At 49.0% G+C, this 9824-nt stretch overlaps 2 protein-coding genes across 2 annotated transcripts; both read left to right on the forward strand.

Annotated features, from left to right (window-relative positions):
* The first annotated feature begins 571 nt into the window (after positions 1 to 571).
* On the forward strand, positions 572 to 2184 carry LOC127765927 (peroxidase 51-like). The gene is made up of 4 exons (XM_052290904.1): positions 572 to 894; positions 996 to 1190; positions 1267 to 1432; positions 1527 to 2184. The coding sequence occupies exons 1-4, from the start codon at positions 658 to 660 to the stop codon at positions 1931 to 1933; spliced, it is 1005 nt and encodes a 334-aa protein (XP_052146864.1). The 5' UTR covers positions 572 to 657; the 3' UTR covers positions 1934 to 2184.
* A 2399-nt stretch (positions 2185 to 4583) lies between these two features.
* LOC127768477 (peroxidase 35-like) lies at positions 4584 to 7377 on the forward strand. Its single transcript, XM_052294065.1, has 4 exons — positions 4584 to 5054; positions 5159 to 5359; positions 5508 to 5673; positions 6747 to 7377. The coding sequence occupies exons 1-4, from the start codon at positions 4845 to 4847 to the stop codon at positions 7142 to 7144; spliced, it is 975 nt and encodes a 324-aa protein (XP_052150025.1). The 5' UTR covers positions 4584 to 4844; the 3' UTR covers positions 7145 to 7377.
* The last annotated feature ends 2447 nt before the right edge of the window (positions 7378 to 9824 follow it).

Consider the following 9824-nt stretch of genomic DNA (forward strand, 5'->3'; position numbering starts at 1 on the left):
AACTTCCTCGGGTGAATACTAGTGTGTCTAACTGTCTATCCATTTTCTTGAAAAAGGAAAAGAGCATTTTATTCATCATATGTTCTATTTGATAAATCTAGACTTTCAGTTAGTTTATTGACATAAATTACCGCCATAAATCAGTAAAACACATAATTTTCAGTTACTTTCCTTTGGACATAAAACAGTGAACATCGCTATTTGTCGGTCTATTCGTATGTGTGTGAGCATGAAGCAACTTAGTCCCAGAGGCTCACACTTAATTCCTTGTATGATCAACAAGTAAACTTAGCTAATCAGTTAATGCACAAAATTCATTCCATGACGCAAGAACCAACAAATCATTCAACGTTCCTTCCATCAAGGTTAAAAAAGAAAAAGAAAAAGAAAAGAATCAAGAAGCATCTGTATGCATGCATATGGATCAAGAATCAGTCTTAAGAGTGGACAAAAATACACGCACGAATACAACAATAACACACCTCTCAGTGAATCATCAATGTCAACTTTCTCATTTTATTTTTCTTTCCACAGTGTGACAAAATCTTGCACACCACACTTGATCATCACTTTTTTTTTTCAACGAAAACTTGTTCGTCGCACTTCTCCTGTTAACCACCATATAAATCTCCCCAAAAGTGAAGTCTTTCACCACTTATGCATGCCAAGAGGTTTAGCAAGATGGCTCGGCCGTCGTCGTCGTGGTGGATGGCGCTGCTCGTCGTCGCCGCCGTGGCGCAGCTCGGCGCGTCCGACCTGAGGACGGACTACTACAACAGCACGTGCCCCAACGTCGAGAGCATCGTGCTCGGCGTGGTGAAGGACAAGATGCAGGCCACCATCCGCACCATCGGCTCCACCGTCCGCCTCTTCTTCCACGACTGCTTCGTCGATGTACAAACACTTTGCTTGATTGATTAATCGGCGATGTGTCAAGCATGGCGATCTCGATTGACTGACGTCGTGTGTGCGGCGTGGCGTGGCGTGGCGTGCAGGGGTGTGACGGCTCGGTGCTGATCACGTCGACGGCGGGCAACACGGCGGAGAGGGACGCGCCCGACAACCTCTCGCTGGCGTTCGAGGGATTCGAGACGGTGAGGAGCGCCAAGGCCGCCGTCGAGGCCGCGTGCCCCGACCAGGTCTCCTGCACCGACGTGCTCGCCATCGCCACGCGCGACGCCATCGCCCTGGTACGCTACGCGCTACACCAACTCGCACACGCTCTAGAAGTAACCGGTGATGCCAAACACTGCAAGATTCGTGCAGAGCGGTGGGCCATTCTTCCCGGTGGAGCTGGGCAGGCTGGACGGCATGAGGTCCAGCGCCAGCAACGTCGCCGGCAAGCTGCCGCAGCCGAACAACACCCTCAGCGAGCTCGTCGCCATCTTCAAATCCAACGGCCTCAACATGTCTGACATGGTCGCGCTCTCAGGTGCGACATAGACACACACTATACTATACAAACCAATGCATCCCCCGCCATGTGTTCGACGCAATGACTGACCGGACTCGGTGTACGCATGCAGCGGCGCACAGCGTCGGGCTGGCGCACTGCAGCAAGTTCTCGGACCGGCTGTACCGCTACAACCCGCCGTCGCAGCCGACGGACCCGACGCTGAACGAGAAGTACGCGGCGTTCCTCAAGGGCAAGTGCCCCGACGGCGGGCCGGACATGATGGTGCTCATGGACCAGGCCACGCCGGCGCTCTTCGACAACCAGTACTACCGGAACCTGCAGGACGGCGGCGGCTTGCTCGCCTCCGACGAGCTGCTCTACACCGACAACCGCACGCGGCCGACGGTGGACTCGCTGGCGGCCAGCACGCCGGACTTCTACAAGGCCTTCGCCGACGCCATCGTCAAGCTCGGCCGCGTCGGGGTCAAGTCCGGCGGCAAGGGCAACATCCGGAAGCAGTGTGACGTCTTCAACTGAGAAAAATGGCACTACGACGGCGACGACTACGGACCACTTGTAGATTGTGTATACACGATCGATTGAAAATGTGTGTGTTGACACGTATATAAATTGCAAAGGAGTGATTCGTTGGGTTTGCCAGTTTTCTGTTTGTACATCGATCGATCGGTCTTGTTCAATTCGTTGTGTTAAAATATGTGTGTTTCTGCACATAATTTGGATTCAATGAAGTAATAAGTGAATAAATACTACACTATCAACAAAAGACAGATTTTGATGTGTGATGACAGAATTAATCTAGAACAGTTGCTTGGATGGAACTGCAGAGCAGTTAGTGATGAATTGCTTATGTTCTCAATCTCAAGCCGCAACATTCCTCTGACGAATTCGTGTACAATCAATCATCATATTCTTGATATTTCCGATAAATTATTGGTGAGACTGAATTCGTCAATCTACGGATCAATTATTGGGCCAGAAGTCGACTTAAGGGCTAAGGCACGGCACTACTCTGTCATGGTGATGGTGGGTAACAGTCTGAAAAAAAAAAAACAGTCTGAAGAAAGTGAAAACTCCCAATATAATTCCCCTGCCATCTAGTCTTCTATCAAGTCCACTGAATACTAGTAGTACTCAAAACTTCCATCCTTCCATTCTTAGTTTCTTACCACAGCAAGCCTGATTAATTTCAGAACAAATACCCAATGACATCCCCCAAAACTTGTCCCTTCAATTATGCAATTGTCATTTATATATATATATATATATATATATATATTTTAAAAAAACAGAGCCAACCTTGACGGTTTCAGTATTTCAGACAACGAACGACATGACCAACAGACCAGTACAGCTAGGCGACGTTTTAACGTGAAAATAACTTTAAAACGATGTGATCTTCTTTTTTTTTTCAAGTAAACGACGCACGCGCGTCTCGCAGAAAAAGTGTACTAACACAAATCCTTCGGTGCCGTGTCATACATGGCGCTTCCCCCCAACTCCAAGTCCACCACCGCCAGGGCAAAATCTCTGAAGCCGCCCCGTGCGAATGGCCAAATATTACGGTGATTTGCTACGCCTAGGTACGTACGCGCGCGTCCCCCTGCAACCGCCGAGGAATTGACGTCCCAACCAAACCCAGCAAAGTCGCCTCGCTCCGTTTCATTGTTTTCGTTATCTTTGTCCCGTGCCGGATAACTTCCACGGCCACATCGATGTAACGATCAGAATCCGTGACGTCTACTACTGTCCAAAACTGTATTCGAGTTTCATATGCACTTCCGATTGATCGGCAGCCCAAACTGTTGCTGTTACATGAGTATGAGTGTTTGATTTGTTTTGCATGTCGTTTTCGTTTGATATGATATGTTTTCTTTGGACTTTTCTTTGTAAGGACTCAGGATGTCACGCTGAAAAAAACCCGTGTGGAAAACCGTGGGCCGGCGGCCCATCTACAGTGGGAGATTTGCAAAACGTTGATGATATGATGGAGAAAGGAAATGGCCTAAAAAGCATTGAGCCGTTAGTGGGGGCGCGGGGGGGGGGGGGGGGGGGGGGGGGGTCGGAATAGAATGTGTGACGTCGTTCTCACAGATCAAGACGATGTCATTTCTGTACATCAAAGGTCCTTTTTAATCCACATTGCGTGGGTTACTCAGCTAATGGAACATCATCATGTTCCTGGAGGAAGTGTGCAAATCAAGCTGATAATTATCAGATCATAGCTGCCTAGTGGTAACATTTTCTGAAGAAACAGAACAACTCTTTGATGAGGCGAAACGCTGATGGGTACAGTACACACAACGACACCAATTATACGTTCCTCCTTTTCGGATGCCTACTACTACTTGTAATTGTCAATCCAGAATTGTGACGCCGGTAGGAGTACGTGTTAGAGAAGAGTAGCTGGGCCTCGCCGTCTGCAATAATACAAACCTGCTCCGGGACGCACGACGAACCTACGAACAACTCACCATTCTTGGCCGCATTTGCCTTTCCAGAGGGGCAGCAGCACACAGAAGCTACCATCCGCTGCATCGAGTGTCGCGTCGGCTAATCGGAGTGTACAGTTGTGCACGAAACTGCAATGTGCGCTTTGACCGGTGCTGGCCGGCTACATTGCGTGGTACATGTGCCTTCATCATCAGCTCATCACATGCGTATCTTCAGCCTCGTTAATTTCCATGTTACTAGTATTTCAAAGTTCATTTTAAACAGGTTACCAGATCAGTCCCAATGTACAAAACAGTACGCTTAAATTTAACCGTAAATCTACACAAAAATAGCTCTAATCACACACGAAATCTAACTAAACTCGCTGCAATTAAGAGCTGCCGCTGCTCGTGCCGTTCTTGCTGCTGCTGCTGCCTGCAGGAACCGGAAGTTTTTAATGCGCGGAGCATATGCAGCTACGCACCAACCGCGCCATGTGCGGGGCGGGGCGGCCGTGCTTACACATGTTGGCAACGCACGCGACGCGACGCGAGCGCCCCTCCCCGGACAGCCGTATCCCTCCCCGTCTACCACACGCCCGTGGCCGCGACCGCGAGAGCCCAAGCCGCCCCCGGATAGAACACGCGCATGTGGGCGAGACGTGGGGGCCAGCACGTCGCTTCTAGATCCCCCTCTCCGCTCGCCGCGGCCGTGGTCCGTGGACATGGCATGCATCCACCGCACCGCGCCGCGCCGCGCACGCACGCATCTCGGCGCGCGCCGCCACGCTAACTACCCCGGGCGACGCGAGTCAGTCCATCCCCTCACCTTCCCCCACTCCGAGGAGACTTGGAGTCTACATCACTCGACCATAACTACGCTACCAGCCACTGCGCACGCACGACTCGCACACGCTCCTCGTCCCTTCTTCTACCGCGGCCGCGCGCTGTGTCAGTACTGCGTGTTGGTTTGGGAGAGCTAGCGCGGCCGGCACAGCATGGGAGCTGGGATTCGGATTCTGGTGGTGATGTTGGCGGTCGCCGCCGCCGGGAGCGGCGTCGTGGCGCAGCTCAGGCGGGACTACTACGCCAGCGTGTGCCCCGACGTCGAGACCATCGTGCGCGACGCGGTGACCAAGAAGGTGCAGGAGACGTCCGTCGCCGTCGGCGCCACCGTCCGCCTCTTCTTCCACGACTGCTTCGTCGAGGTTAGCTAGCTCACACACATCCATCGATAATCGATTCCTCCATGGATTTCTCGCTCGAGTCAGGTCAGGAGAATGAAGTGGCCTGGGTGTGAATGTGGGTGCAGGGATGCGACGCGTCGGTGATCGTGGTGTCGTCGGGGAACAACACGGCGGAGAAGGACCACCCGAACAACCTCTCCCTCGCCGGCGACGGCTTCGACACGGTCATCAAGGCCAGGGCGGCCGTCGACGCCGTGCCGCAGTGCACCAACCAGGTCTCCTGCGCGGACATCCTGGTCATGGCCACCCGAGACGTCATTGCGCTGGTACGTGCACACACACATGACACAAATCCTCGACAAATTAGGCTCCTTTCTTCCGAGATCCATAGAAAAGTTTCCGAGCTTTCGGAAGATCCCCTGTAAAGTAACACTGAAAAGGCTCTGTTTTCTTTTTTCTTTTTGGATCGTGCAGGCCGGCGGGCCGTCGTACGCCGTGGAGCTCGGGAGGCTGGACGGGCTGAGCTCGACGGCGAGCAGCGTCGACGGGAAGCTGCCGCCGCCGTCGTTCAACCTGGACCAGCTGACATCGCTGTTCGCCGCGAACAACCTGTCCCAGACCGACATGATCGCTTTATCTGGTAAGCAACTAATCATGCAGTTATTTAACAGTAACCGCTATCCAGAAATAATTTCACTCCACTTTAGCTTCTGTACTAGTGGAATTGTGGAACGCAACTTGTATAGACTAGTTTCTCCATGTGCTTTGTTTCATTTCATATCTTACAAGTGAAGCAAAGGGGCCCAAATCCAACGCTCAACTGTGCAATTAAAGCCAGAATTTTGAGTGGGCTCAGGAGAATTGTTGGTCAGTACAAAAACGTTTAATCCCCACAGATTAGAGGAGCAGACAGCATCATCATAGTGAGCGAAAACATTGGGTGAGTGACACCGTAGCTAGCTGATTATTCGGTGATAGTACTTAATAATAGATATAAGAGGAGTCAATGTGGAGACTGGCTGGAGGACGCCTGGATGCCGTTGCTTGCACGTGAAAAAGAGGTCAGCCTTGTATTATTGTACTAGTGCTATCAGAAATCCTGAAGGCAGGTTGCTGCTGAGGGAACGTCCAACTCCTTAATGTCGACCCGTTTATGACTATGGGCCTGCCAAATGAGCTGTCAAAACAGAAGAAAACTAATCCTCTGATATCAGTGCCACGTAGTACTCCTACAAACGGCAGGATAGAAGAGAAGCAAATTCAGGGTTCTCCTGAAAAACGCATGAACTGTCATGCTGCCAACTAGCCAATCCATTTTACTCAGTTGTTCTAGGTAGGAGTAGTTCATAGCATGAGTGGAAAACGTTTCAGTTTAGTTCAGTGTTCTGTTCTACTAGTAGCATTGCAATTCTGCAGCTGTTTCCATAGCAGTACTATATCATCCAAAATAGGAATCAACAGGTGTGGGCAGAACTGCATGTGTTTGTCTGTCACAATGTCCCATTTCTACCTTCGAATGATGGATCATAACTTCACGAGATTCATAACTATGATGACTCTGTGATAAGTTTAACATGTTCAGATAAACTAAAAAAAAGTTAACATGATTTATCTGTGCATCTGTAAACTCGTAATTTTGTCCACGCTTTCTGAAGATCTGTGCAGAATTCTGACGGAAACACTAAAAAAAGCTTCGTTTTTTTCTTTTGGCAGCGGCGCACACGGTGGGGTTCGCGCACTGCGGCACGTTCGCGAGCCGGATCCAGCCGTCGGCGGTGGACCCGACGATGGACGCCGGGTACGCGTCGCAGCTGCAGGCGGCGTGCCCCGCCGGCGTGGACCCGAACATCGCGCTGGAGCTGGACCCGGTGACGCCGCGCGCCTTCGACAACCAGTACTTCGTCAACCTCCAGAAGGGGATGGGCCTCTTCACCTCCGACCAGGTGCTCTACTCCGACGACCGCTCGCGCCCCACCGTCGACGCCTGGGCGGCCAACAGCTCCGACTTCGAGCTCGCCTTCGTCGCCGCCATGACCAACCTCGGCCGCGTCGGCGTCAAGACCGACCCGTCGCAGGGCAACATCCGCCGCGACTGCGCGATGCTCATCTGACGCCGCCGCGGGCGGCATGGTCGTCGGCACGACGACGGCGGTCAGCGGCGGCCACTGCGGTTCTCTCAATTGTTCATAAATAGTTTTAGCTGCAGCCTGCAGCGCTGAAGTTCTGAAAAATATACAACTAGCTTTTTAGAGCAAAAGTTTTAATCAGTTAATTATATTGGAAACCAGGAATTAAGATTATTTTGTGCATCTGATAGTGGTGAATCAATTAAATTACCTAGCTAGGCCAAATGTATTGTGTTTTTTAACTATGGGAGCAAGATAAATTATCTGAACATGTTGTCATTTTCATCTGCATGGCTGCATGCGTACGGATTTTTGGGTGCATGGGCATCACTTTCAGCGACGATTGAAAATAAGATCAGGCAAAATCACAGGCTTGATCCAGACAAGCAGCGTGAAGTAGAGCAGAAATGCAGTATTACTAGTCAGCTACGGTATTTACACCAAAGCGTGCACAGTTGCATACTCATCAGAAAATGCCTTGAATACAACTATACAAGGATATGGCGTAAATCAATCCACAGTTTCCACACTCAAGTGCAGCAAATCCTAAACTGGCACAGGACGGGAGAGTAATGCATTTTCTGAAGCCACTTGTCCATTACTTATTTATTTCTCCTGCTTGACAAGTTAACAGGGGCTATAAGATTATGGCGTCGTCTAGCATGCATCAATGAGTTCGAGACAACTACTATAGTACTCTCCTGTCTTTAGAAGAAGACAACTTCTCAAAGATAAATTTAGATAAAAACATGTCTAGATTTGTTTTCATTTATTTAGAACAAAGAGAGTACATGTATTCTAACAGTAACATTCAGTCCAGCACTCCAGCAGAATAAAACCATTAACTTTCAGCCTTAAGGCATTAATCTATGCCGAGTTGCCAACTTTGACATGACATCCACGTTGTCATACACCCAGAACTAAACATGGATGAGGCCAGCCGGATAACTTTTTCACGGTGACCAAGGGCAACAAGAAGAACAACAAAAGGTTACAAACATGTAACTCCGTGGAGTCAGATACTCAGATAACCACAAAAAGAACAGGTAAAAAAAGGACATTTCGTCACTTCAGCGTCGCCCACAAAGTTGCAAACTTGATTTAATTCATCATGCTAAATTGTAAATTAAGTTGATCGTCAGAAACCAATCTATGCATTAAACCCATGTGTCTGAATTGTCTGCCTTCTTTCAATCCTCTTCAGCCCTGACACTCAAAGTGGTTTACTAGTGGATAAGCACCGCAGTTTCAGGCGATTAAAGTATCAAGTGGTGCGCCGCTAGTAGCAGTAGCCTACTAATACTGCAATCCTTGATACGATTATGATCATTCGATGCCTGCTTTAATTTGGTGAGTGGTGACATATAAGAGTCCAAGCAGAAGGCCACAAATCGATCCACTTGTACATTACGTATGTTCCAAAGTTCAGATATCCGAGAATCTTCCACCACAGCGTCAGAGTAAACTAGGATAGATATAACTGAATCCCAAGAGATTACAGCACAGCATTCGTGCAGTTCATGATTGGACACACAAGCAAGCATCATCTCATGGCGCACATTCGCAGGTTGCAAAATGGAAATCAATCAGATCAAGTATCACTGTATCAGTTGGACTCCACGCTGGTGAACGCATCATCGTTACCCAGCTGCCAGGATGAACTGAAGAGATTGCTGGAGTCTAGCTAGCTATATCCATCTTGATCTTCGCTAGTGGGTCATGACTGTTTGGAGACGCATAAAGCGGGCACCTTTCCGGAGCACGGACACTACCGGCTACCGCACGCACGCGCAGGACGACGACGGAGATGGCGTGACGCCGACACGGACATGATGCGTCCAAGATGGACGCACCGAGGCAGTGCAGGGCATGATGCAGCTGTGTGGCAGTTTACCCTGGGAGAGATGCGCCAGTCGACACGATCTCCCAACTGTTTCATAGCTTGACGTGAGCGACAGCCAGCCGCGGCGGCGCGGCGCGCGACGGCCGGCATGCAACAGCGCGGATGCATGTTCACATCGGCGACGGCGACGCATGAGAGCGACCCACTCGGCGGCGGCGCAAGTGGGATAACTGACTGAGATGACCGCGCGCATCCGACGCACTCACAGAAGGCAAAGCAGTCAACGTATCTATCTACCGAACTTGTAATGTAATCCAATAGTATCATTTTTTTCATTTTTCCGCCGCTAATTAAACTAAGAACCTTATTGTTTCCCTTATACTTATATTTATACGAACCGTTTATTAATAATTTAAAAATAGTTTCTGATGGTAACTTTTATCTACATGTTCTTAACGATATATAAAAACAAATATGGAAGAACACAAAATCATCTTTAAAATTAAGTATTAAAATTTAAATTTTGACTTATAAGTATAGACATAAGTGAAAAGTACAAGTGATACGATAAGACTAGGACTACGTACAAAACTTATAATAAAAGAACACATTTTACATCATGTAAATTCTAGACGGTTGAATCTGTTTTAAGATTCGTGTGCATGGTAATCTTATCATTTTCCTTCCCTTCTCACACGCATGCAACAAGGTAAGTCTTTCTACACCTAGGTGCCATAGCACCAATTATTTACATGCGACTCAAATAATTATAAAAAAATTAAGAAAAAATCAGTAACATCAATTGTGATGATATAAGTTCAT

This window comes from Oryza glaberrima, chromosome 3 (assembly GCF_000147395.1).
Source record: "Oryza glaberrima chromosome 3, OglaRS2, whole genome shotgun sequence".
Classification (NCBI taxonomy): domain Eukaryota; kingdom Viridiplantae; phylum Streptophyta; class Magnoliopsida; order Poales; family Poaceae; genus Oryza; species Oryza glaberrima.

Coding starts and splice junctions, on each gene's coding strand:
- LOC127765927 (XM_052290904.1), top strand. CDS start 658: ATGCATGCCAAGAGGTTTAGCAAGATGGCTCGGCCGTCGTCGTCGTGG. Junction 1,191..1,266: donor CGCGCGACGCCATCGCCCTG/GTACGCTACGCG, acceptor AGATTCGTGCAG/AGCGGTGGGCCATTCTTCCC. Junction 1,433..1,526: donor TGACATGGTCGCGCTCTCAG/GTGCGACATAGA, acceptor GTACGCATGCAG/CGGCGCACAGCGTCGGGCTG.
- LOC127768477 (XM_052294065.1), top strand. CDS start 4,845: ATGGGAGCTGGGATTCGGATTCTGGTGGTGATGTTGGCGGTCGCCGCC. Junction 5,055..5,158: donor TCCACGACTGCTTCGTCGAG/GTTAGCTAGCTC, acceptor ATGTGGGTGCAG/GGATGCGACGCGTCGGTGAT. Junction 5,674..6,746: donor CGACATGATCGCTTTATCTG/GTAAGCAACTAA, acceptor TTCTTTTGGCAG/CGGCGCACACGGTGGGGTTC.